Raw genomic sequence first — 22,171 nt, 5'->3', positions numbered from 1 at the left:
TTTACTTTGATCTTGCGCTCGCGACATTTCTTGCACCCGGTCGAAGGCCGGCCGCGGTACACCATGCTGGCAGCCGCTATGAGTCGAGCGGGCTGGACACGGGCCCCAAACAGCAGTCACAGAGGAGGGCGATGCAACAGGTTAGAAGAAAAGCAGTCCTCCAGGGACAAAACGTCAGACGCCATTCCAGGAATTTTAGACTTCCCCCCCACCTAGGCGCCCGCCCTCCGCTGCGCATGTGGCTGTGCAGTGGGATACGCAAGCAACACAGAGTTTGTGGACAAGGCTCCAATGCGTCAAGGCAAGGTGAGATGGGAGGCCTAACGCTAAGGCCACATGTATACGCGCTAGGCTGGCATACAGCTGTTGAGTGGATGGTGGCATTCTGCTAGCACAATCTGAATGATTGAAGTATTTGTTGTGGATCGCATTACTCCACAATCGGCGCTGCAAATGGATGCATTGCAGTTGCATGGATACCGAGGCAATGGGTGTTTCGGCTGCGATGCGAACGAGGCATGACTAGTAGCCGCGCGCAATATAAAACATGAAAACAAATCTGATGTCATCGAACAGCATTCACTCGAATGTTGCCATCAGGCGTTGTGGCGGAGTGGTTATCGCGCAAGACTAGAAATCTTGTTCCTTCGGGAGCGTCAGTTCGAATCTGGCCAACGTCGGGCGAAAAATTTTTTTTTTTTGCGTGTGGGGAGTACTTTTTGCCGTTCTGCAGTTATTGTCCTGGTTCCCTACGCAAGACCTATTAATTGTAGTGTGGGTTTTTTGTTTTTGTTTACTTTTGTTTACTTTTTTTATAGCGCATAAACACATGGTTGTCACGTGCGACGGTTGGGGTTGGGTGTGTGATGTGGGTGGGGGGTTGCTTGGCAGGGGACTAGGGATTAGTTTGTTTGTTTTTTTTAGGGCATGGTAGAGTAGCAATGTGGTGGTTAATGCATTTGTGAAGAAGCTAAGTGATGTAATGTAATGTAATGTATTGCAGGCTATATGTCAAGGTCTAGGCAATTCTAGTACTTAGTTGGACCAAGCTACTATATTCGCACGCTACAGTGGGAGATGTGATAAAACGACCATGTTGTCATGCCATTCCAAGCTATTTCAATGCCGTATTTAAATGCTGTGTTCTGGTACTAGCTCGCGTGCTCGTGCATTGATTGCGACACGTGACAATGACAATGACGATGACAATCATGAAGATGATGATGATGATGATGATTCCCCGAGAAACAGGGTATTGCGTGGATCCTGGCCATCACAAATAGCAGCATGACAGTACTTGTTGCATCCCTTTTCCCAGATCCAGCGTCTATTATTTCGAGTGACTGCTTGTTGAGATGATGAAGAAGAAGAAGAAGAAGTAGTAGTAGTAGTAGTAGTAGTAAGCATAGTAGTAGTAGGAGCATGGACATAGCTCCAGATGCCATTGCCACACTCGTAGATGCAGGTGCAATAGAGCGAGCCGTCGGGCTGGCGGGTGCACAGCGAGCCGTCGCCCGTCTGTGCGGCGTACCAGGCGCCCAGGTGCGCAATGGGAATGTCTGTGAGAGTGTTAGATGTGGAAGGTGGGAAAAAAGAAAAGAAAAAAAAAGAGACGCACGGAAGTTTTGCATGAGTTCCCAACCACAGGCTTTGTGCTTTGTTGTCCGGGTGCTGTTGACGGGGCCAAAGAGGAGGGCGGAAAGGGGTATCATCAGGAGCATGAGGGTCCAGGACACGGGACGGCGGCCCATGATGGAGTGTTGATGGTGTGTTGATGGTTTTTTGTTGCTGTTCAAAGGCGAGCAGAAACGGCGTCGAGGGTTTCAATGGCAAGTCGCAGAGCTGTATGGGTTGGGTTTGGGGTTGGGTTTGGGAATTGTTGTTTTTTTTGCTTCTTTGACAGGCGAGCACAACATGTTGTTAATAGGGGACGGGCGGTTACACGCACACGTGGCTAGTCGGACGGCGTGTCACCAAGCCACGGCGGTGTGAAGAGGTCTGCATTGAATGGTGTCAGCAAATCCACTTCTCAAATGTCACTGGATAAAAACGACTTGGTCACCAAGGTCAGGGGAATGTGGCAAAACAGCCAATGGCGGACGTGTTGGATCAAAGTCATGTATTTGTGGTATTTCGTAGCCATTTGAGAATGGGCTGATTTGGTAATGTAGTATGCAGAACGCCTCGCTATGCAAATGGGGTATCAGGCTGTGTTGCCAAGAACAAAATGTAACGCCACAAGGTCGAATCAGAACCATGCAAGACTCCAGAGGGCAGGCATGTTTGGCCAGCGCTCTTGCCAGGTAGCAAGAATCTCAGGTACACGCTCATCAAAGCCGGCGCGAGCAGGACCGCCGCCAGACTGCCAGCCGCTGTCACCATGAATCTCCCGCTCTTTCGCTGCGGCTTCATTCAGACTGAGCGCAAGGTCGAGGATGGCTTTTCCGCCAACGAGCGCTTCCTCGTGGTTGTCTCTAATGTCCACATTGAAGACATGCACCGGCCTGTTGAGCTTTCCGCCCTTGTTGTGTAGATCCTCAAGCACAGCATCAAAGCAGCGTTCTTCACATGTTATGACGACGTCGACTACGCCAGACTCGGTGCCTTGGGCGCCCTTGTCTTCGGCGTGGTCAAGGCGTGGCTTTCCAGGTACCCAGTCCTGGAAGCGCTCGGGATAGCCCTTGATGTTTAGATTGCGACCCAACATGTTGAGCAGGCCATTGTTGGTATACAAGGCGGCATTCTGCTGCGCGAGCTCGTCATGGATGGCACGGTACGTGGTGCTGTTGAAGTGATAGACATTAGGCTGGGTGATGGTTGGCCCGGGCAGACGCACAAGCGAGCCAGTGCCAAAGCTGATGGTTGGGAGGTGCGCGGACGCGAGCTGGAGGTGTGCCTCCATAGAACTGGCCGGGTCAGCGAGGGATTCAGAGGCGGTGGGGCGCGTAACCTACCGATTTTGGTTGCTAGCGCACACAGTGCAGAACTTGAGCTTGAAGCTATCTTCAGGCACCATGTTCTGCTCTGCATGCGCATCGTTGGCGCCGTCGACGCCCGCAGGCTGAGGCTCGGCAGGCGGAGGGGGAGGCGGAGGAGGCACTGGTGTAGGGGCGGCCTGCTGCTGTTGCTGCCTCGCGCGCAGTCGTGGGTCGGCCGACATGGTGTGATGAACACATATTGGAGCTGTCCGAGGCATGAGCCCTTGACGACTCTCAATAATAATATACACTGAAAATTCTGATACTTGCGTGACGACTGCTGCTGTTTCTCTACCACATCAAAACGCGCAGCACCATAGCTAACGCTCGATGAAGATTCTGCAGAGCCCTACCTCGACACCCACACCCGCACACACACACACACACATCTCACAGCCAGGGGGGGGGCTCGGGGGGGAGGGGAGGCAAGACAGACGTACGCTAGCAAGGAGGAGTGTTGGGCGCGATCATAGTCCCGGAAACAAGGAGAGGGGGGTTGCGCAGAGGGTGGTTGGAGAGAGGGTGGTGGTGGAAGGCGGTTGCGTGTGGTGAGTGCAAGCTTTGTCGAGCTCGGGGCAGGACAGGGCACAGGGCGCGATGGGGATGACTAAGCGGGGCGGGGCGGGGCGGGGCGAGGGCCAGGCGGGGCGTGGTGGTGCGACTACCAATAGCAGCGGGCAGCCAACGGGCAACGGGCAACGGCCTCTACACGCACACTACACTGCACTACGAACAACGGCGGCATCGAGGGGTCGCCTGCTGGGCCGCCTGCTGGGCCGCTTGCTGGGTTGCGTGCTGGGCCGCTCGCCGGGTGGGTGGCCGTGATGACGTGGGCCGGCAGTGGTTGCGGGAGCTTCTGCTGGAGTGGACTGGAGTGGACTGGAGTGGACTGGAGTGGGCTGGCATTGGGCCGATTGGGCTGGCAGCGGGGACGGTGAGATGAGATGAGATGAGATGAGATGGCGGCGCCATGCTCCGTCGACGATAGCACGACTGCACCTGTGCATGTCGAGGGATTGCGCAAGCATTGCCGTGGCCGAACAGGTCGCGGGGCGGCTGGGCGTGCCTGTCAGTGTAGCTGCTGCTGCTGCTGCTACTACTACCACCACCACCACCGCCGCCACCAAGCAAGTACATGTGCGTGGCCGGGGCATGGGCATGGGCATGGGCATGGGCAGCACACTGGCACTGGCGACGGAAGCAATTCGCGTCGACGGGCGTTATGCGTTTTGCGAGCGTGACGGCATACGGTGAGGACGGCCCAGGGAAGTTCCTCGCCGGGGCGCGCTGCATGCAGCTAGCTGGGCCCCAGGTGAAACCGTCTAGACAGAAAGCGGCCTACACCCAAGGCTGAAGACGCGCAGCGCCTCTCGCCCGCACACAGGCACGCCTGCGCCTGATGGCATGAACCATTGCGCCGTGTCGCCGCCCTGCCGTGTGTTATCTGTCGCCGCCCGGCCATGTAGCATCTGTCGCCCTCGCCCTCGCACCACAGCGTCGCCGCGCCCGCCCGCTCGCCCGCCCGCTGCGCCCTGGACAGCGCCTGAAACACAGCACCGGCGTCTAGCATGTCCCCCGCCAGCCCGCCCCAAAAATAGAGCCTACGCACCCAAGAAGTGTCGTCGCCGGGCCTTGCACCACCACTACCACCACTACTGCCACCACCACCACCACCACCACCACTACCATTACCACTGCCACTACTACCACCACCACCACCACCACCACACTGCGACAACCACCGCCACACTGCATGCCACGCATCCCCATTCCGCCGGCCCTGACGTCCCTCCCTCCGTTAGGCGCGCAGCTGTTCCATCCTTCACTGGGTGAGTGTTAGCGCCAGACCCGACCCCCACAACCACCCCCTCAGCCGCCTTCTCCAGCCGCTCCCTTCTCCAAATATCTTCACGCCCACGCCCGCGCCCCTCCCCAATCGCCCACGCCCAACGAGCCCCCGACTCGCGCATTCCAGAAGCCTTCAACCGCGCATTGGCCGCCGCCCGCCGTGAAACATCGACACGCCTGTCGAGTCGCCTCGCTGTGATTCGAGCGCTGCCTGTGTGCGCCTCGCTGGCCGGCCCACTCGGCGCCCGTCTCGCCATTGCCCTCGAGTGCGCCCTCGCCAGCATCCAAAAAAGTTTATCTGCGTCGCGCCCTGCCTTGAAACCCGGCCCTGCCTGCAACACTGCCCGCACACACACACACACATACATCTACCGCGCATGACCACCACCGCCCCAGACGAGCCCGCCAACCCGCTCCGCCTGCACCACGACCTCGACCCACGAGCTGCTGTGTGCGGCCACGCCCACGCCCACCCCACCCCAGACATGGCCGCCGATGTCCTATCACCGCGAAGCGACTCGGCCCAGGCAGGCGTCAACCGCACCTCCCTCCCCCCGCTCGTCACTTCCCCGCCTTCCAAGGCCAAGCTCGAGCGCGCCAGCTCCTACATGAACAAGCGCCTGTCCACCTTTTCAAACACATCAAACACGCACCAATCGGTGCGCTCGCGCCCGCAATCGACCGCCTTCCCCATCTTCCACTCGAGCCTGCCCTATTCGCTGGTCCGCGACTTTGCCTATGACCCGCTGCATCCCCTCTTCTACGGCCCACTCCCGGAGCAGCCCTCCGACATATCCACCCCCGCAAGTGAGCACAGCCGCAGACTGTCAGACCCGCCCCCGGTAGCATGGCGCAACGACCGGAGCGGCTGGTCGGCGGCGTCATGGGACGAGAAGGAAGGCGAGCAACTTCCCCAGACGTCATACGACGGAGGCCCGCCCTACAGCGAGGACGAGGACATTTCAAGCCCAGTCGTCACCAGCCACCACGGCGCACGCCACAAGAAGCACAAATCCAACATTGTCAACTTTGACCACACCCGCGGCCGCCGCGGATACCCAGAAGAACAACATCGACGGACAAACTTGGTGCCGATCAACGGCGAGAGCAGCTACTTCGCAAATGACGACGCTGCTCACACCCCTAGCAGTGAGTACATTACCTACCCGCCCGAGTCATCGCGACTCGGCCTACCAGAAGGAGCGTCGCGGCGCGATTCCCACTTCGCCACAACTCTGCCACCACGCGCTTATGCAGATGCCGAAACAGTCCTCCAAGGCCCGCCATACGATTCAGACGACGACATGTCGGAGCCTGAAGACTACATATACGACGACAGCCGCTTCTCGCGCGATTACCAGTTTACCATTGCCTCGCCCGACGAAGAGATGCATGGAAAAGCAGTCGCATTGTTCGACTTTGCCCGCGAAAACGACAACGAGCTGCCCCTAGTAGAAGGCCAGGTGATTTTGGTCTCGTACCGCCATGGCCAAGGCTGGCTCGTGGCTCAAGACCCAAAGACGGGCGAGAGCGGCCTAGTACCCGAAGAATATGTGCGCCTGCTACGTGACATTGAAGGAGGCTGGAATGGCCTGGTAGGCGCCATTCAATCGCAGCCCGAACTCGCGCCCCCAGAAGCCAACAACGGCCCAGAAAGTTTGCTGAGCCCCATCTCTGCTGGACCAGAAGCCAAAACGCCGACACAGGCTGATCATCCTCAGAACTATACCCCCGTTATATCCACCTTCTCGACTAGTCACAAGGACCTCGAGAAGTACCCCACAGAACGGCTTGGCACCCCTACCGCCGCCGATAGTGGTCTTTTTCCACGACACAAAGATAGCGGTACCATGGAGGGGTTAGAGTCCACCCCTGAACCGCTCTCTCAACATCAGAAGTTGTAAACTGCGTCGCGCTATTTGTCCCCCCCTTGTTAATTATGAGGTCAAGTACGCCAACTTTGAATTGAGTAATTTTTTTTTCGCTTTGTTTTCACGACATTCGCTTCGAACCCTGTCTTATTTCGACACATTGACGAATGCATTGCTAGGCGCTGTGGAGGTTACGAGAGCCAGACTAGTGCAATGGACTTGCGATGGCCATTGTTATATCTTTTATCGGGAGAGGGGGGGGGAAAGGGAAGAAAAATTCACACACACACACACACGGGAAAAACGGGTTGAGAGCGGGGGGAAGGGAGGAAAGGTTAACGAGTCGGGATCCAATCTTATGATCCGCGAGGAGAGGTATATGAAAAAAAAATATGATTTGATGTGGAGGATGAAAAAGTTTTTTTTTCTCTATTTTCTTATTTTTTTTCTCCTCCTCCACCACCACCACATCAATTCATACACATAACACACATACCCTCTCCCATTGTAGTTGTACTTTTGTTTTTGGTCTATTTTTCTCTCTCTTCATCTTCGCATTTCTCGCTTTTTTTTTCTTTCTCTTCTTCTTCTTCTTCTTCACATTCATCTTCACATTCATCTTTCCCATCTTATCATCTTTTTTTTTCTATATATATATATATATATATAACCCCGCCCTCCTATGTATTGCCTGTATCTCTCTCACGAGACCCAGACTCGACTCGATGAGCAGTGGAAAAAACTCCCCCGAGTAATGAACATGGAAAAACTTTGTATTCAATTACTTGGGGAAACAATGACAATAAAAATAAAAATAAAAATAAAAATAAGAATAAAAATAAAAATAAAAATAAAAATAAAAATAAAAATAAAAATAAAGAACACACGACCGATGTATCGCTCCCCCTGTTTTTTTTTCAAATCCTCCTAGCAAGCCGGTCCTGATAATAAGCCCCCCTCCCCCTTTTATCAACCTTGTTGTACTCTTACGTACAAGGTTCAGGACTCAGACTTATAATAAAAAAAAGGGCTACTAGAGATTGGGGTGCTGTTGCACTCTTCTTCTTCTTCTTCTTCTTCTTCTTCTTCTTATCCCTATTCTCGTCCAGCAAAGCGGATACAGCGAGAACAGCAGCGCACGCTAAGTGAGAGAGAGAGAGAGAGAGAGATGGAAAGAGAAAAGGGGATATATCCATGGTTTTAGTTGGGTTGCAAGTAGAATAAGAAGCAATGCAAGTACTACTTCCTGTCTGCGTAATATACACAGGCAATGTGGGCTTGGGATGTGCCTATTTGATGAATTGTAGATAAATATGAAAGTGAAAGGGTGGTTAGCTGTATATGGAGGGGACGCAGAAGAAGAAGAAGGAGGAGAACGAGAGATGAATCACGCGATATGCACATGGTTAAACTATAGAGGAAAAGGGGCAGCGTAAAAATACCCCACCAATTTCTATACAACAAAATTGGTATACGCTACGCTTTGAATATCTAGGTCAATGTTGAACCGAAACCCAGGATGTAACTAAGTAGAGATGAAAGAAAAACAAAACACCCAAAACGCGTTGCGCTTGGTTACTCCCAACCCAATGATAAGACCGGATAAGAAAGAGAGAAAAAAACAATTACTACACAACAAACGTTACCGAAACGTTGAAAATAGATAAGAATAGCCTTTATGGAGAAAAAAAAAGGAAACTGCACCACATCGCTACCCTAGTTTCTCACAGTGTCGGGGCTCGTTTGAGACCCTGGCAGTAGCGGACATACAAGGTGTCAACGAAATGCGAGTGCCGGATGCCTGGTGGACGGGCTCGCTGGAATGCATCAAGCGCATCTTCAACCGTGTATCCCAGACGCTCGATGAGATACGAGGCCAAAAAGAAGCCGGTGCGGTTGAAGCCGTAGTGGCAATGTACGCCAATCAGACCAGGCCTTTGCTCCGCACGAATTCTGTCGACGAGATCAAAGAACTCCTTGACTTCAGCGCTATGTGGGGGCTGCTTGGATACCGTCGGAAACTTGTAGTACGGAATGCCACCTTCTTCTAAGCCTTTTGGGTCATAGACTGGGTTGTCGTGCGAAATATCAATGACGGCGCAAAGCTTGCCAGCCCACTTCTTGGTAAGAACTTTCGGCGTGTGCTCTTCGTCGACTTCGCGAAGAGTCTTCATCGCGCGGAAGACGCCGCCAATGGGTGCAGATACAGGCTGTACCGCCTTCCACTTCTCAAGATTCTTGACATCCCATTTACCTTCGGTTGACAAGTAGCTGAGTTGCCAAGCCAGTGACAGACGAGGGTCGATATAGTCGGCGAAGAAAGTCCCTATTAGGCCAGCTATGATGCGCGAGGTGGACGGGGCGAAGAGGAGGGAGTGGGCTGCTGGCTTGGGCATAATGGCTGTTTTGACAACAAGTCTGCGTGGATGAGGTGACGGTGTGGTCAATGACGACGCCAAAGTACCTGGGAGAAGTGAATCATCTGCGCTAGCCATGCTCCCATTCATCGTCCTATCTTCTGTAGACGCCAGACTCTCATTGGCAGTGGATGCAGAAGTGGATTCAATCGTCTTGCTGTCATCTTCGGACCGCGGAAGATCCGCCACATCAACACCTGAATCTTGATGCGGCTTTGCGGACACGTTTGATATGGCCGAGGCAGGAACAAACGGTGCGGCTGCGATGGGCAAGCTTGCCTTCTCACTAGGCGGCTGAATAGCACTTACATCTCTTCCCAAAAACTCCACGATGCGCTTGATGTTCGAGGCTGGTGTCACCCCGTCTGTTTCGCCGCCAGCGAGAAACATTGGAATGTTGAGACCACCCCAAACTTCTTTCCCTGGAAGACCACCCTTGGGCGAGCCACTGGAGTAATCGGGACACATGCCCCGCGCCATTCTCTGCCATACAGGGCTCCGGCTGTGCTCATTAAAACACAGCTGCATCCTCCTCGTCTCCACGTCTGCGTCAGCCCCTGTCATGCGTAAAACACTCTTGCTGTTGATACCCCCTCTTCGATCCCAGCGTCTCAATTGGTCGAAAAAAACTGGGGGCACCAATGAGATATACTGTAATTGCGTTGTTTGCTTCTCAGTGGGAGGCTCGGCCTTTGGACAGATAGCAATCAAGCCACTGACGTATTGAGATAGGAGATGGGCGTGAGGAGAGGTGGGGGAGGCCAGGAGGGCGGCCAGCGAACACCCCATGCTATGGCCAACCAAAACAATAGGCTGTCTCTCATCAGTTGCACGATGGGCTTCAATGACGACTGCAAGAAGTTGTATCAGGGCGTCTGTTGTATAAGCTTCCCATGCCTTTGGCTCAAAAGCCGATGCGCCGCATCCAGGAAGGTCCAGAGCTAGGCATGGCGCTAGGTTGGAAAGACTGATAAGGATAGGGCTGAACTGAGCAATGGATCCGCCAAGGCCGTGGATAAAGACCAGGAGCGGGATTGGGCAAGGGTGCTTGGGCAGTTTGCTTTCTTGGTGGTGTGGCCGGTAGAAAGTACGAAGCTCAGGGTAGGTAAAGCCAGTAGAGGGCACAGTGTACGACTTGACTGTCGAGTACTTCTTTATCAGTCCCGGATCCGTAATGGCGGCATCATCTATCCAGAGTCAGCACGATAAACCCGGAGATTAAGTGCATCAGCTGGGACCACGTGATTAAAACGAAGATGCTGCCACTGCAGCGTGAACAACTCACCGGTCGGGGCATTGGAGGCGTGCTGTGTCTCGCCAGGTCTTCGTTTCCCATCCCTTTTCCTGCGCATGCACAGCACCGATGCAATTCCACACAGGGCTGTCAACTCGACCATGCCCACAAGAGTCAAAGGCCAATTGGCGTGGTTGGGCGCGAAGGGGTTGAGCAGGTAAAGGAGATGGCAAAAGGCCTTCTTTATATCCGCGCCGTTCCAGCGAGCAAGGTGCGTGTCGGTCTGTGTCACTTGATGGCTGGGGGAGCCGGCGAGGGCAGTGCTCAGGAGCGACAGCAGAGCCTGTGGCAGACGCAACGTGCCATTTTGGGGCGCGCAGGGTCGTGAGTGAGGCTCCATGGCCATTCGCGTGGAGCGTCGGTGAATGTATATCCAACAGGCCGTCAAGGTGCTGGCGTGCGGGATGGTGATGGGCGATCTGGGGGCAGCCAATGGAATCAGATAGAAGGACTCGTGCACCGATCGCTGGCGGCAAAGGGCCGGTGCCTGGGAAAGTTTGGTACGGGGAGACGCGCCCACGTTGGACGAACAGCGAATATGCTGCTAATACCAAGAATGCCGCGTCGTATGCAGCCGGACAGTGTGTGCGATGTGGGTGACCGTCATGCTGAAAAGCAATCACGGGGCGACCAGGACACGGGCAAGCAACGACGGGCGCTGGGCGAGGCCTGCTGGGCAGCGTGCGAGTGTCTGAGACGGACAGCGACCGGAGATGGGCTGCGACAAGATGGCGGTGGTGGTGCTGGTGGTGCTGGTGGTGTTGCTCCTGCTCGTGCTCCGTCTTGCACGCAAAAATTTGTTTGTCGCAAGGACTCCGGCGAAGCAGTTGGCGGGATGACGTTTGTGGTTGGGCACGCTCCTGCTCCTGCTCCTGCCACACGGCCTAATGCGGGAGGCACGTCTCTGCCATTGCAATTGTGCGACTTCGACTTGGCAGGGCGCCGCCAGCCTCCCTCGTCTTGCTCTCTCTCTCTCTCTCTCTCTCTCTCTCCCTCCCTCCCTCATCCATCTTCCCCCACGGCGAGGCTGTCCTCTTGGCCCATCTCTTTCTCTCCGCTTACTGCTCCATCCGTCCGTCCAATCGCAGCAGCCATCGTGACATCATCCGCGTACCCGCCCTCAGACGCTCGGGTCATCCATTCTGCTTGGCTTTTTGCTGCTGGGCAAAGAAGCAGCATGCGTCCAGCGTCCACGTCGTCGCATCCAAGTGGGTGTCAAGTAGGGTAGCTCCCAACGACACCAAAACTGCATGCCTCGTGGCCTGGCATCTGTCCCACTTTTGATCCGACGTTGCTGCGCGCAACGGCACCAGGTCTACCAGAGTTTCTCGCCTGCATGCCCATCGCTTCCATGCTCACCCGAGACACCTACGCCAGATGCAGCGTTGACCGCTGCGGCGTTCCAGAAGACGCGCTGGATTTCGCCGTTGAAAGCGCCGCACTTGGGCGCCAGGCCACATGTCGCGCCCAGGCGCCGGGTTACCCTCCTCGCTCCGATGTGTGGCGCCTCGGGACTTGAGCGCGGAGCAAAACTTCACGCTAATCTCCCCAGCGCCAGCGCGACCATGCCCCCACAGGCATCCCGCCTCGCCCAATCGCCATGATCGGGCTGGCAGCTTTTTTTGACCGTATTGGTCACTGATCAGCATCCATGGACGACAGACTGCGCGTAGCCTTCCGGCTGTGGATGGGCACTTGTCATGTTCCACTAGACCCCTCCCTCCGCCAAATGTTTGGGCCCCAGACAAAGGCGATACAGCCATGACCATGGCCCACCCAGCCTTGGGGGCGAGCACTTCAGACAACCCTAGCTAGCACTGCTAGACTGGACTGCTCCTGCAAGCACCCCTGCTACGGGAGTACCTGGGTACACGCGGTAACAATCCGCTATCGTTACTATCTCGTCCCCGGAGTACCACCTTTTTCCTTTCGCCATTTTTTCCGTGACGACTTGACACGCCGCTGCTTTTGCGCCTACCCACCTCATCGCTGTGCCCACAATACAATTGACCTTTTGCTACCCGATAATGGACCCGAATAACCTGCAGAAGCAGCGAGAGCCAGAGGAACCGCGATTTCTTAGTTTTCCGCATCTCCCAGATGACGCGAAACATGAGGATGGCAAGCCCGCATTGAACAAGTACTCGTCCACGCTCACGGCTGGCCACAACTTCCCCGGAGCTCAGGTTCGCTATTTCTGCATTCTGGCCACAATCAGTTGCTGATAAGGACCGAATGATAGGCCATGCTCTATGCCGCCGGTGTACCGTCACGAGAAGCCATGAAGAAGCAGCCTCATGTTGGGATAGCGTCTGTCTGGTGGGAAGGCAACCCTTGCAAGTCAGTCTGCTTCTCGTGCACCAAATGCTGTCCATAGAACTAACAATGTTACAGCATGCACTGTAAGACTTGACTCACGACGAGGCCATGCTGACGGACCGTCCACCCATGTACGATGACTCGCTGACACTCCACAGTGCTGGATCTGGGAAAGGAGATCAAGAAGCATGTTCAGAATGACAACATGCTGGCATGGCAGTACAACACCGTTGGTGTCTCGGATGGCATTACCATGGGCGGTGAAGGTGACACGAATCGTCCACATCCAGCCAAGTTTCAACTAATGGCGACTAGGGATGCGCTTCTCTCTCCAAACCCGTGAAATAATAGCTGATAGTATCGAGACCGTAACATGCGCTCAGCATCACGATGCCTGCATAGCCATTCCTGGTTGTGACAAGAACATGCCCGGAGTCATCATGGCGTTCGCGAGACACAACCGCCCTTCGCTGATGGTCTACGGTGGTTCCATAATGCCAGGCTACTCAGAGACACTCAAGAAGCCCATCAACATATCCGCGTGCTACGAGAGCCATGGCGCATACATATACAAGACCCTGAAGAGCGCCACTGAAGGACAATTCTCGCCCGATGAAATCATGGAAGACATTGAAAGGAATGCATGCCCTGGTGCTGGAGCTTGCGGTGGCATGTACACAGCAAATACCATGTCTACCTCAATTGAGGGTATGGTGCACCTCTGCTTTCCATATACAAAACTGCCATATGCTGACACACTGCAGCGATGGGGCTTTCCCTCCCCAACTCTTCGACCACCCCTGCAACCTCGCCTGCGAAAATGCGCGAATGCGCCAAAGCTGCGGCTGCCATCCGCGTTTGCATGGAGAAGAACATCACGCCTCGCAAACTCCTCACAAAGGCCTCCTTTGAAAATGCACTCGTCATGATGATGGCGCTAGGCGGTTCGACAAATGCCGTCCTACATCTCCTCGCCATGGCTGGCACAGCTGGCGTCCCTCTAACGCTTGACGATTTCCAACGTGTCTCAAATAAGATCCCCTTCCTCGCCGACCTGGCTCCCAGTGGCCGCTACATGGCCGCAGATCTTTTTGAAATCGGCGGCATGCCCTCGGTTATGAAGTTGCTCGTGGCTGCCAAATTACTCGACGGCTCCATTCCCACAGTGACCGGAAAGACACTGGCGGAAAACATCGAGGGATACCCATCCCTGCCCCAGGATCAAGTCCTTATCCGTCCTCTGGATAACCCAATCAAACCCACTGGTCACATTGAGATTCTCCGTGGTAATCTCGCTCCCGAAGGTGCAGTTGCCAAGATTACAGGAAAAGAAGGTCTCAAGTTCACTGGCAAAGCCATGGTTTTCGACAAAGAGCACGCACTCGACCGTGCACTCAACCTCGGTCAGATCCCACACGGTGAGAACGTTGTCGTAGTAGTACGCTATGAGGGACCCAAGGGAGGCCCTGGAATGCCAGAACAGCTCAAAGCCTCAGCGGCCATCATGGGCGCCAAACTGACCAACGTGGCTCTAATTACAGATGGCAGGTACTCTGGTGCATCGCATGGGTTCATTGTGGGCCACATCTGTCCAGAGGCGGCTGTGGGTGGGCCCATTGCAATTGTACAGAATGGTGACATGATCACGATTGATGCGGAGAAGAACAGGATAGATATGCACCTGAGTGACGAGGAGATTCGAAAGAGACTGGGAGAATGGGTGGCGCCTAGCATGCCAGTTACGAGGGGCGTGCTGGCCAAGTATGCTCGGCTGGTGGGCGACGCTAGCCATGGTGCCATGACCGACTTGTTTTGAAGCATTGGATCATTATTGAAATGCTGGGGATTCGGAGGGGGATTCGGGGTTTGGGGTTCGGGGTCTGGATCAAGACGACGTGTCTTGGTACAACGTGTGGATAGATAAAAGGACGAGAGTGTATAATATCACGAGATGCCTGTTGTTAAGCCAATTCCATCTTGCCCATGTCGCCACACTGGAACTATTAAGAAAAAAAAAGCATCAGAAGAGAGTGAGGGGTATCATGTTGCTTTTCAGGCCCAAGCCCAGTGTCATTGGTTGTCCTAGGCTAAAAGCAGGCCCAGCGAAGTCATATCTTCAACGCCATGAGCCGTAAACCGTGTAGATCCGTAACCGCCCCGCAATCAAATGCCTAGAACAGCTCTTTTTGCCCGCGCATCATATTCCTGTGCGAAACATCTACTCGTCATCCTCCTCCTCAGCCTCGAGGGTGGTCTGGGCAATACGGTCCAAGTCACGCTGGCCAGACTGTGTGATGCGGCGGCCACCCTTGTCCTCGTCCTGCTCAAGGACACCAATCTTCTCAAGAGCCTGCATGACCTTGCGATCAACGGAGCCAGAGGCGTCGACGTGGTGCGAGGGGCGGGAGCCGCGGTTCTTGGTGGATCCGTGGACCTTGCGGAGGCGGCCTACACCGACAGTCTTGCGCTGTTCATTTTATCAGCACTCTGATTTCTTCTTCCTGGGCTGGTATATGTGTGGGGGGTTTCGCGTACCATGTAGATGTGGCGGGCAATGGCGGCGGCGCGGACGTAGAACCAGTCAATGTCCTGGGGAGGAAGCTCATTGGAGTCTGTGCAATGTTAGGCAAAAAGACCCCTGCGCGAAGATATTTTCCTCGTCCTCGTCATTTTGGAGTCTCGGATAGATAATACGTACGGCTCGTCTTGACAGTGTCAACCCAGCCTGTAGATAAGAGTCAGCGAACTGAGGTTTATCCCCCATTTACGGGATTCAGGCTTTTTGCATCCTTCACCCGCTGGATAGACACGAACCTGGACTGTTGGCAAAATGTATTAGCGCTATGGTCATATAATTTTTGGACTGTTTTGTTGCCCGGAAAACATGTGCTTACATGGGGAGCTTTCCCTGACGCTTGAGGAAAGCGGCGTACGCCTTCACGAAAGTGTGAGACTCAATGTCCTTGACGGTAACACCACCCATTTTGTCGGTATTGGAGAAGAAATTGTCGGTCGGGAGAGAGAGAGAGAGAGAGAGAGAGAGAGAGAGACGGGGCGTTCGCGGCTTGACGGTGGTTGCTGCAAATTGTCCTTGTCGCGATGCTCAATTTGCGCTCACAGTGGCTCGCTTAGGAAGAATGGTCGGCCCGGCGCTAGTGGATGGGTGGGACATTGTCAGATGGTTGCCGAGACTCTACTAGCACTGCGCAACCCATCATTGGGCCGCGAGCGTCGAGTGAGAAGTTGCACTTTGCCAACGTCGCATCGATTGGATTATTTGTTGGATAATTCGACTCGGAAAGGCGTAATATCTTACAGAAACCACACAGGCGGTTACTTCGATCTATCCGCGGGAATCCCACGTGCATGCGCCAAAGTTCCACAATCGCGCCTGGAATGAAGATTGAAAGAACGAGAAATTAACGGCATTGCTTCACCGCTCACAGAAAGCATGTGAAATGCTCAGATTGGATCAACGTTATATATGCTAAGAATACTTTCATGTCTAGTTCACTAGCGATTCCACTGGCTTATGGTTTAAGCCCAGAGAATAGAAAAAGCCTAGACATGTCCATTAGGGTGCAGCTATCTAACTATCGTAGTGTTCACATTCAGACTAGAGCTCTGAAAACTAGCAGGTATACTCCTGTGATATGTACAGCATACTTCATATTTACCATGTGCTCATATCGACAACACTAGCGCTGATCGCGTTGGTGGTGCTAGGGGGTAGCTTTCCACCACCCATGATCAGCAACTTGGATGTGTCACTGAGCACGCGAAGGTCCCTGGTGTAAGCGTTGGGCTGGGGTGTGTCGATCTTGACCCAATCGCCTTGTCCAAGACCCTTGTTCACAAAGACTTGTGAACCGCTGTATGCATTGACGATGATCATTCCGTTGTCGCCGCCAGCTGGGGTCCAGACGACGTATGGAGAGCCAGTGGGAATTGTGCCATCGGTGGCCTTGAGGCTGATGCCTGTGGCTGCGCCAAACTTCTCGGGGTCGTCGACAATCTTGTAGTAGACGGGGAACTGGTAAGAGCTGGGGATAGCGGGACCACCACCGTACTCGTAAGTCATGATGTACTTTCCGTTGGGCAGCTGGGCAACAGTGGGCATGCCTGGACGGGCGGTGTATGGAGAGTATGTCACGTCATTGACAACAGGGCCCCAGGTCTTGAGGTCAGTGGTGGTTTGATGCACCATCTTCTGGCCGTAAGTGGCATTTTCGCGCTGGTCCGAGTAGTAGCAGATCAAAGTCTGCTTGTGCATCATCAGGAAGGGCTCCCAGACAGGTGTCAGGCCGTTGTTGGGGCGAGCTTCACCACCGGCGGCAATGTGAGAGACAAACTCCCACGTCACGCCGGAGTCGCGAGAGGCATAGAGTTCAATGTGCGTGGTGGAGAGATCGGTAGGGATGGCCGAGCCGGAGATGAGGACCGTTCCAGCAGGGTAACCACCAATGCTTCCAGGCAAGACGTAGAGAAAAGGCTGGTAGCGCAGGCCGTACCCGTACTGGGTATCCTGGACACGCGAGATTTCCTTCCATGTCTGACCACCGTCGACAGACTTGTAAATGGGAAAGTAGACTTTGGGCGGTTCAGGCGAGTAGTTCTCCCATGTTGCAAGGAGCGAGCCGTCGCTGAGCTGGGCACTGCGGGCATACAGGACCTCCGGGTCAGTCCAGCCAGCGTTCCTGGGAGGCGTAAAAATGACGTTATTGGAGAATGTAGGCTGCGTCAACTGGAACTTGGAGAGGGCAGCAGCAGTGGTAGAGGCCACGCTGGCGAGCGACAAGAAGAGAGTTGAGAGGCGCATCTTGGTAGCTTGAGATGTGTGCAAGATGATAGCCAGAAACCCCGCTAGGCACAGAAGACTATATGGTATATAAAGCAACGCCAACAACAAGGTTAAGTACTGTACATGCTGCTTGGCCGATAGTCCGCCATGCAGACAGGTACCCGCTCTGGAGCCGGCCCATGGGGCTTGGGCGAGTTAGTAGCACGGAGCTTTCCCCCCTCATGTTACGGCGATGCTGGCGTATAAGATGCAGCAATGCAAGTAGCCGCCCAACCCACGATTCCCAATGGCGGGGAATCTTGACGCCGTAGCCCGGAGAAACGAGGTGGATCGGCATGGTAAGGATCATCGTACGTTGCGGGGAAACCGGCCGTTTATACACCGAGGCATGTCAGTTGGCACGAGGGATGGCAAATGGAGACGTCGGCGGCTGGCCGAGGGAGCGGAAGCAGTGCTCTGTACGGACTAGACGGGGACGAGCACATGACTGGATATTACCCGCAAGCAGGGTAAGCCAAGCTCTTGGTTCCTGCATCACGGTCATGGCCCTTGGAGGGCAGAAATAGGAAAATAACAATAATAACAACCCATGCCCACGGTAGGGCGTGAGTTATGGCAGCACATGGTATGACGCACCAAGGGCATGGCCACGAGGATGCCTATGGTGGTGGTGGGAACTCGTGGGCTTGCTATGACGCGCCCTGCCTGCCTGCGACGCGACTGCGCGCATCTCAACCTCAACTCATCAGCCTCCTGACTGCCCGCCCATCCACCTACGTGTCAATTTCTATTCTGTGAAGCCCTTCGCATCAGCCTCACATCAGACCCGTCGTTGTCATACGTGCCGTCTCCCCGTCTGCCGTCTCCTGGAGCCTAGGCTGCTACTTGCCTAGATGCCTACGCAGCCGGCGACTGTACCGCCCTCTCGTGTGCTACGTCTGCACAACCCGCTAGACTGCGCGTGCAACAAGACATGCGCATTTTACAGGGCGAGAGAGTTCCAGGTAGTCCGTGGTTCCGTCCATGTAGGCTCCCCCCGAGAAGACATCGCCAATCAGCTGTGCGGCACAGCAGCCTCGCTCATGGCTCTGCAGGAGGGGCGGTGGCAGTGCATGAACGACCGCAGCAGCCTTCTGTCGCCGGTTCGCCATACACCTGACTGCAGCGCCGACCGGTCAAGAACGCAGACATGCCGCCCTTCTCTGCACCTCTCAGGCTCTTGTTCCTGAATCCAGCCGCCGCGACATTATGCCAACATGGTAAGTGTATACTTAATTCTGTCGCGATTTGACTGTACTGTAGGAGTGTATCGCGCTTTGACTGTACGATTCTGTCACGGGTTGACGGCGACCGTCAGTTGCCGTCGCGGAGCTGGGGACATGTGGGCATGCTTCATCTAGTGCTGACAGAATGGGCAATAGACTTCCACAATAGCATCTCCTGCACCGCTGCGCTTCAACCAGTCTCGGCGCATGACTAATGAGCTCAAGGCCGTCGATCCAGGGCGCGAGACGCCTCTTCCGCAGTATGAACAGACGCAGTCGCTGCCTTTTACCTTGAAACTTCAAGAAGATGCTCGCAACCCAGGCCAATTCCAACTCGTTTTGAACGTTGGTTCCAACCTACAGGCACCAGATGGGATACGCTTGAATGCACCAGTGGAGCCTCAACATCAAACCACTAGCGCTTCCACGAGCGATGCGAATCCCAAGCCACAGTCAGCAAGTCCACCTACGACTCCGCTTTCGGAAAAGCAGGGTTGGGCTGATTTGGACCACGTACCACCTGAATTTCTTCAGAAAGTTGTACCAGACTGGAACGTGTCATTCTCTCGAAGTGATTCGACCGTGTCCACGCAGTCAAAGCGTCTGTCAGATATCAAAGCCAGGATCAAGAAGAAAGGGAAAGGCTACGTAGTGCGGCTACTAAAGGGATCTGCGACGGATTTGGATGAGATTGCAGAAGTAGATTTGGGCTCACAGACCACCAAAGCCCAGACGAACAACGTCCACGAGCTTGATTCCGCGACTTTGCCAGCTGAACTTTGCTCTCTCCCATCGCCTGCCCCTTCCACTCACATCAGTCTTGCCGATAGACCTGATGTCTTTGAGATTGGAACCTCAAACGAAGATGGCATCATCACGGTACAAAACACTGCCACTCCTAGGTCGGATCCGAATCATCCGACACAATCTAGAGTTTTGACGGGAAGCAGCTTGGCACGGAACTCAGTCGCAGAAGACGGTATGAGTGATGCAGAAACTTTGATTCCCGATATCCGCTCAATGTATGATCGCGCAGATGGAGAGCAAACAGATTCCGAGCCCCTTTCTCAGCCTAGGCCGATTGCCCCCAGCAGATCGGGCTCGGTCTCCAGCATAGTGAAGACACCAACCCGCGGCCTTTCACTCATTGGTCCTGTGAGAAAGAGAGTTGAGAAGAGAACACGTCTTCGAACGAATTGCCGAACAACGCAGCTGGAGCTTAAGCGCTCAGATGCCCAGAAATCTGTAAAACGTCGCTCTGCTTCAACTACCACTGCGACTGACAATTCGTTTGCTGAGGTTTACCTGAAGTCTGCAAATTTGCGACAACGTGTTCGCCCAGCACCTCACAAATCCAATGGTTATGATCAAACATCCGATGAATACGAGACATGGCAGCATCCAGTTCGACACAATAGTGGGTTTAGACCGCGACACCTTCGTCAAGTATCGGCAGACGATCTACAGTTACCTGCAAGGTCCAAGTACGGGCTACGGTTGCAAACGAACGTACCCAAAACTAAATCTGCACACGTATCACCAGTAACCCAAAGGAAGAGTTCGCCGAGGACGAGAAGACTAAAATCCTCGTCAAATTCGCCAATTGATGCAGGCGATACTGACATGCCATCTTCGCCTGAGTGGCAGGAAGAAAGTAACTCGGATGAGCTCCAAGCAGCTTTGAGGAGGGCTTTGAATAAGCTTGTTCCGGACCTGGATCCTGGAGACCAAGGTGCTGATACCAAGGACATTCCTGTGCCCCAGATTATTGAACCCATAGACGAAGTGCATGTTGGCGAAATACCGCTCCCATCGGAAATCGAGATTAGGTCAGCACCTACTGGTGTGCGCCACCCGACGCTAATGTATTGGGGTCTTGCACTTAGTGCGCTGTCAGACAAGGTGTATGAAGGATTCAAATTGCTTCGAGATGCGGTTGGTCCTGAGCGGCCTGTTCCAAAAGGATATGTTCGTGTTCGCTGGGCTTGTGTAAGTATCAGGATTTGAAGTCGCTATTGACTGTGCTAATGTGATATAGTCGTGTGGAGAGTCACTGTATGATGATTTTATCGAACAGCGGCCGAATGCAGCTCGTCTCCTTGAAGCTTACCTAAACCGCCCAAGAGCTCACACTCCATCAAGTCACAGCAGCCCAAGCAGCACCGTATCGTCCATGGCCTCTATCTTCGACTCTTCCAGTAGAGCTTCAACACTAGCAACACCATCATCCACATATGGTGGTCCAGCCTCTTGGACTAGAGGCAATGACTCTTCTAAGTACAGCCCATCCCGTATACGAAATGACAGTTCGTTTAGTGTCCGTATGCCCAATTTTGCTCAGGAATCGTGGCTTCTCACGTGCGCAAACGAGGGGCGCCTTACACCCAAGATTGTGCATCTCGATGTCAACGAAGGCCGCATCAGGAGTGACAAAGATCTAGCGCTTTCTCTGCGGGAGCACTACGACCAGCTCCATCGCGGATTTTTGAACTGGACTCGCTTGCGTGGACTGGCAACCATCGAATTTGTACAATTCGAAGTTCACCGCAACCGTTTTGCTGATATCCGCGCCACGCCATCCATGCCTCCAAAGTCTGCAACCTCTTCAGCATCGACAAGTGCCGAGGCAGGAAACAGCCAAGCGCCATCTGAGCATCCGTATACGTTTGAGCCCAACGATCTTCTGCCTCCTGTTGGCAGCACCTATCTCGTCCATCTCTTCCAGCATCCAAACGACTATGACGGCGAGCTCATCACATATCTTCGTAGTCCGAAGCGAAGACAACGGCTAGAGTTTGGTATGGGTTGGGGTGTCCATCTCGTAGAGGGCTTCCTCGCGCAGCGTGTCTGGGCGGTTACGATGGGTATCTGTGGTTTGGGTAGCGCGGCATTTGCCATTCTATGGACAATTAAGAAGGGCGATATCCAGGGCGCATTTGGAGTTGCGCAATGGGTGTTGGGCATCGCAGTACTGGCAGTCGGTGGCATCCAAGCATGGCTAGAGTAAAGGGCAGGTCAAGTTGCGCGAGGGGTGATGGGCACAATGTATGCGAGCTTTTGCGCATGTTTCCAGGTACGGTCGCCTGTCAATTCTCCCTATACCAATGCTAATGGGTAGTAATTTCAAGTACATGAGGATTTATCTCGAAGCAATTCTTCAATTTCGGGCCACCATATAATGTCCACCACTCCCACTTCAGAGATTATGCATACCTGGTCGCTTCCTTGTGCCGTCGCTCTCTTCTCGTCCAAACCATCACATCACCCCTATCTCGCCAACCCACTCTTTTAGTTGTATCTGAAACACACAAACACGACTCTGTCGTTCAAAAAACATGCAACGATTACAGAGCCATCCTGCCTTAGCGGCCTGAATAC

At 54.2% G+C, this 22,171-nt stretch overlaps 9 protein-coding genes and 1 non-coding gene across 10 annotated transcripts; 5 read left to right on the top strand and 5 right to left on the bottom strand.

The window, feature by feature from the left end:
- Positions 1-599: 599 nt before the first annotated feature.
- SETTUDRAFT_t20 lies at positions 600-680 on the top strand. Its single transcript has one exon. It is a non-coding gene; the product is annotated as a tRNA-Ser (tRNA).
- A 529-nt stretch (positions 681-1,209) lies between these two features.
- SETTUDRAFT_30944 (uncharacterized protein) lies at positions 1,210-1,751 on the bottom strand (the record flags this gene model as incomplete). Its single annotated transcript, XM_008026813.1, has 3 exons — positions 1,210-1,308; positions 1,429-1,559; positions 1,619-1,751. 3 exons carry the CDS (start codon positions 1,749-1,751, stop codon positions 1,210-1,212), a joined length of 363 nt encoding a protein of 120 aa, XP_008025004.1.
- A 352-nt stretch (positions 1,752-2,103) lies between these two features.
- On the bottom strand, positions 2,104-3,166 carry SETTUDRAFT_162846 (uncharacterized protein). Its single transcript, XM_008027070.1, has 2 exons — positions 2,955-3,166; positions 2,104-2,906 (listed from the first exon to the last, which is right to left on the bottom strand). Exons 1-2 carry the CDS (start codon positions 3,158-3,160, stop codon positions 2,249-2,251), a joined length of 864 nt encoding a protein of 287 aa, XP_008025261.1. The 5' UTR covers positions 3,161-3,166; the 3' UTR covers positions 2,104-2,248.
- A 2,145-nt stretch (positions 3,167-5,311) lies between these two features.
- On the top strand, positions 5,312-6,730 carry SETTUDRAFT_153421 (uncharacterized protein; the record flags this gene model as incomplete). The annotated part of the gene is made up of 1 exon (XM_008027069.1): positions 5,312-6,730. The coding sequence occupies one exon, from the start codon at positions 5,312-5,314 to the stop codon at positions 6,728-6,730; it is 1,419 nt and encodes a 472-aa protein (XP_008025260.1).
- A 1,691-nt stretch (positions 6,731-8,421) lies between these two features.
- Positions 8,422-10,748, bottom strand: SETTUDRAFT_153415 (uncharacterized protein; the record flags this gene model as incomplete). Its single annotated transcript, XM_008027068.1, has 2 exons — positions 8,422-10,301; positions 10,400-10,748. 2 exons carry the CDS (start codon positions 10,746-10,748, stop codon positions 8,422-8,424), a joined length of 2,229 nt encoding a protein of 742 aa, XP_008025259.1.
- An 816-nt stretch (positions 10,749-11,564) lies between these two features.
- Positions 11,565-12,124, top strand: SETTUDRAFT_162845 (uncharacterized protein). The gene has a single exon (XM_008027067.1). The coding sequence runs from the start codon at positions 11,745-11,747 to the stop codon at positions 11,925-11,927; it is 183 nt and encodes a 60-aa protein (XP_008025258.1). The 5' UTR covers positions 11,565-11,744; the 3' UTR covers positions 11,928-12,124.
- Positions 12,125-12,396: 272 nt separating this feature from the next.
- On the top strand, positions 12,397-14,543 carry SETTUDRAFT_134820 (uncharacterized protein; the record flags this gene model as incomplete). The annotated part of the gene is made up of 6 exons (XM_008027066.1): positions 12,397-12,594; positions 12,651-12,748; positions 12,803-12,810; positions 12,886-12,993; positions 13,043-13,435; positions 13,492-14,543. Exons 1-6 carry the CDS (start codon positions 12,436-12,438, stop codon positions 14,541-14,543), a joined length of 1,818 nt encoding a protein of 605 aa, XP_008025257.1. The 5' UTR covers positions 12,397-12,435.
- Positions 14,544-14,712: 169 nt separating this feature from the next.
- SETTUDRAFT_162843 (uncharacterized protein) lies at positions 14,713-15,774 on the bottom strand. The gene is made up of 5 exons (XM_008027065.1): positions 15,622-15,774; positions 15,542-15,546; positions 15,426-15,452; positions 15,263-15,339; positions 14,713-15,194 (listed from the first exon to the last, which is right to left on the bottom strand). The coding sequence occupies exons 1-5, from the start codon at positions 15,708-15,710 to the stop codon at positions 14,946-14,948; spliced, it is 447 nt and encodes a 148-aa protein (XP_008025256.1). The 5' UTR covers positions 15,711-15,774; the 3' UTR covers positions 14,713-14,945.
- Positions 15,775-16,400: 626 nt separating this feature from the next.
- Positions 16,401-17,546, bottom strand: SETTUDRAFT_88794 (glycoside hydrolase family 93 protein; the record flags this gene model as incomplete). The annotated part of the gene is made up of 1 exon (XM_008027064.1): positions 16,401-17,546. One exon carries the CDS (start codon positions 17,544-17,546, stop codon positions 16,401-16,403), a length of 1,146 nt encoding a protein of 381 aa, XP_008025255.1.
- A 1,454-nt stretch (positions 17,547-19,000) lies between these two features.
- Positions 19,001-21,800, top strand: SETTUDRAFT_153410 (uncharacterized protein; the record flags this gene model as incomplete). Its single annotated transcript, XM_008027063.1, has 2 exons — positions 19,001-20,782; positions 20,832-21,800. 2 exons carry the CDS (start codon positions 19,001-19,003, stop codon positions 21,798-21,800), a joined length of 2,751 nt encoding a protein of 916 aa, XP_008025254.1.
- Positions 21,801-22,171: the final 371 nt, after the last annotated feature.

Source organism: Exserohilum turcica (genome assembly GCF_000359705.1).
Source record: "Exserohilum turcica Et28A unplaced genomic scaffold SETTUscaffold_2, whole genome shotgun sequence".
In the NCBI taxonomy this organism is placed as follows: domain Eukaryota; kingdom Fungi; phylum Ascomycota; class Dothideomycetes; order Pleosporales; family Pleosporaceae; genus Exserohilum; species Exserohilum turcicum.
Note: the sequence above shows the minus strand (reverse complement) of the source record. Positions and strands in the feature narration are given on the sequence as shown.